The 2936-nt window shown below is 27.2% G+C and overlaps 2 protein-coding genes across 2 annotated transcripts in view; one reads left to right on the top strand and one right to left on the bottom strand.

Moving 5' to 3' along the window:
- Nucleotides 1-531, bottom strand: part of LOC112906766 (anaphase-promoting complex subunit 13) — a 2005-nt gene extending 1474 nt beyond the window's left edge. Inside the window, exons 1-2 of the mRNA XM_025981615.1 lie at nt 299-531; nt 1-197 (exon numbers count right to left, since the gene is read on the bottom strand). Coding sequence (XP_025837400.1) covers nt 1-148 — 148 coding nt within the window. The 5' untranslated portion in view covers nt 149-197; nt 299-531. The remainder of the gene's footprint in view (nt 198-298) is intronic.
- A 677-nt stretch (nt 532-1208) lies between these two features.
- The window catches only part of LOC108740539 (monocarboxylate transporter 13), a 6253-nt gene continuing 4525 nt past the window's right edge, over nt 1209-2936 (top strand). The window contains exon 1 of the mRNA XM_018474893.2: nt 1209-1780. Within this exon, the coding sequence (XP_018330395.1) occupies nt 1630-1780 (151 nt within the window). The 5' untranslated portion in view covers nt 1209-1629. The remainder of the gene's footprint in view (nt 1781-2936) is intronic.

Raw genomic sequence — 2936 nt, 5'->3', positions numbered from 1 at the left:
GAGTTAAATTTGCGTCTCCGTTATCTGATTCTGGGTCAGTCAACTCACAAAGGGGCACTCTTATATCATCTTTGGGCAAGACATCTGCTCTCCAAGCGTTATCAACTAAATCTACCAAATAGCCTTCTATACGTACTTGACTATCCATTAAAGAAGCAATTTATTTAAGATTAATTTCTTGAAATTATCCTAAAACCCTAAAAAGTTGCCAAGCAGAAGTAAGGTTAAGATAACAAAAAATAAATTAGCAAGTCATTTTTTGTAACAAATAAAATATTACTAATGAGATGTTAATTACCTTAATATTAATTTTACACTTCGTAAATAGTGATGTTTTCTTTGATTGGTAAGGTAATATAAAATTCCACTTGCTAAAAACACTTACACGGTCAACACCATGTCAACACGGTGACGAAGCTATCTATGGGTGACATAGACAAGATGGGTGACGAATCATCCATAGATAAGCGAATTATAGAAATCGAAGGTCGAAAGTAATACACCGCATACGGATTTCTATGCAACAACCGAATCAGAATATGTTTATTTAAATGCATCGTAATTGGTTGTTTCTGGATTTTGGAAATTCTATATAAATATAATATGGTTTACTCTATAATGCAAAGGCTTTTTTTATTTATTAAATGGAATAATAAAAAAAGAAAAAATTAATTTCATGCATAATTAATTCGGATTTTTAGTAGGTCTTAGAATTTATTTTGGAATTTTTACCGATTTTGAATGCCCTATAAGTTGAAAATCAATAATTTTTACTTTCCTAATTAAAAGCTAGTATACTACTTTAGGACTTAACTAACGCAAAATGAACAGAAAATATGAATAATTTTAATTAAATTACATTTCTAATTAATTTACCCTACCTCTACGCCAATGTTTGATTATAACATAAAGCAAAATCAATAATTAATCTCTTTATAAACTAAAAGTATCTCATAATATACGTTCTGTTAGATTTTAACCATGGGTTTCTAGGTATCACTGTAGTTTTTTTTGTTGAAAAATGGAGTAACGGCTTGTGAAAGGGGAAATCCCGTAAAATCGCTATAAGACACTTGATGATGAATCATATAAAAATTAATTTACTGTAAGTAACAGGTAAAGTAAAAGCAAAGCACTGCACTGGATTATAATGAGTATACTGAAACAAGTGGTTTTTACTTTCAAATCAAATTAATTGGAATCTTGTGCGTGTGTGTAAATCTACATTACTTTTATTTATCACACACGTATTCAGACATGTATACATACATACATATATATTAATGATATGATTGAATGGTTGAACGCTTAACGACAACACAATAAAAGGCATTCCCATAAAATATTTGTATTTTTCTGTACGTTGTAAGACGAGAAACCGACTGAGTTTACGCGACTACTTACAATGTACAATGTACAATTCACGTTTGTAAAACAACAGTTGCGCGTATACCACGAACGAACAAATCCAAAAAGCAGTGATGTGATTTGATTTACGAAAATAAAAAAATTTATGAAATATTATCGTCAATAAATTCTAAATTATGTGTCTTCAATTATTTTAAATACAATTTTGTTATTACTGTGAAAGTGCGACCTGTGTTTAAGTAATACAATAAAATCTGTAGAATGGATAATCATAGTAAAAATGACTCTACAAATGCCACGAAACCACTGCTGATACCTAATATTTCGTCTTCGTATAACAATGGAGAGTTGCAAATAACAAACAGCAACAAATCATGTATCAAAAGGGACACTCAAAGGGTGCTAAAGCGAGGTAACATTGTTGCAGTTATTTTTTTTATTTTTAAAAACAAATTTTTGTTTTCATATATATCTATAAATGTTTTTTATGTGTACCTATATGCATTTTTAATTAGATATTTAAATATTTAAAAATCAGATTGTAATTTATAGCTGTTTCGTCATTATTATTTTATATATAATTATTCATTCACTTCTTATCGCTTATCTGTATGACTAAATTATGTCTAAAAGAAAAAAAGAAATATAATTTTTCATAATCCCTTGGAAGAAAATTAAAAGTTTGTCACAAGCAAGTCACATGTAATGTTCTGGTTGTAGCATAATTTAAAATATTTGTTGACTGTATCTTTTTCGTTACTTTGTCTTTCAATAATTAAACCAGTTTTCATACTGACATACATTTACCCTATTGTCATTATAAAAAGAACTAGTTTGGCACAGTTGTCATATATATAAAACGTAGCTATCAAACTTATATTACAAATTACATCAAAATAAAATTTTTATTTTGTGAACATTTTCACTTAAAACTGAAATCTGAATTGTGGCATAAAACATGTTTTCTCTCTTCGTGTTAATTTGATAAGAAATGTTATCGCTTTTATTTATAATATGGTTTGTTTTACAGATGTCCTATATACAAACTTACATTACTTTTTCTATCATAATATAAGTATTTAGCATTATAATTACAATAATAAAAGGATACGAATTGCATTTGATTGCAATAAAAGTTGTCGTTTCAAGTGATTCGGTATATAATTTTTCTTTTAAATTTTAAATTTTTATAATTACATAGTCAATTTATAATCGAAGTTGGAACATAATAATGTAATACTTTAATATTCATCTAATATGTAGGTCGTTTACGATCGATAAGAAGTCAATAAAGCCTTTTGTGATCGTAGTCAAATAAACACTTCTCTCAAATGATAACGGTTCACGTATCATCAACTTTTTAAAATTTGCGTAATATGTATTGAGTTGTTAATCTGATTTTTTACTTTTTTCATATTTTGTCAATAAGCTACAATATTTGGAAAAAGGAAAATAAAATTTTTGTAGTTGAATTGCGAACGTTCCCTTTTTCCTATATAAAAAATAACTTAAAAAGTATATAATTACTGTTGAAAATGATAAGTTTTGATAATATAATAAGAAATAAT

Source organism: Agrilus planipennis, unplaced genomic scaffold, assembly GCF_000699045.2.
Source record: "Agrilus planipennis isolate EAB-ADULT unplaced genomic scaffold, Apla_2.0 scaffold179, whole genome shotgun sequence".
Classification (NCBI taxonomy): domain Eukaryota; kingdom Metazoa; phylum Arthropoda; class Insecta; order Coleoptera; family Buprestidae; genus Agrilus; species Agrilus planipennis.
Note: the sequence above shows the minus strand (reverse complement) of the source record. Positions and strands in the feature narration are given on the sequence as shown.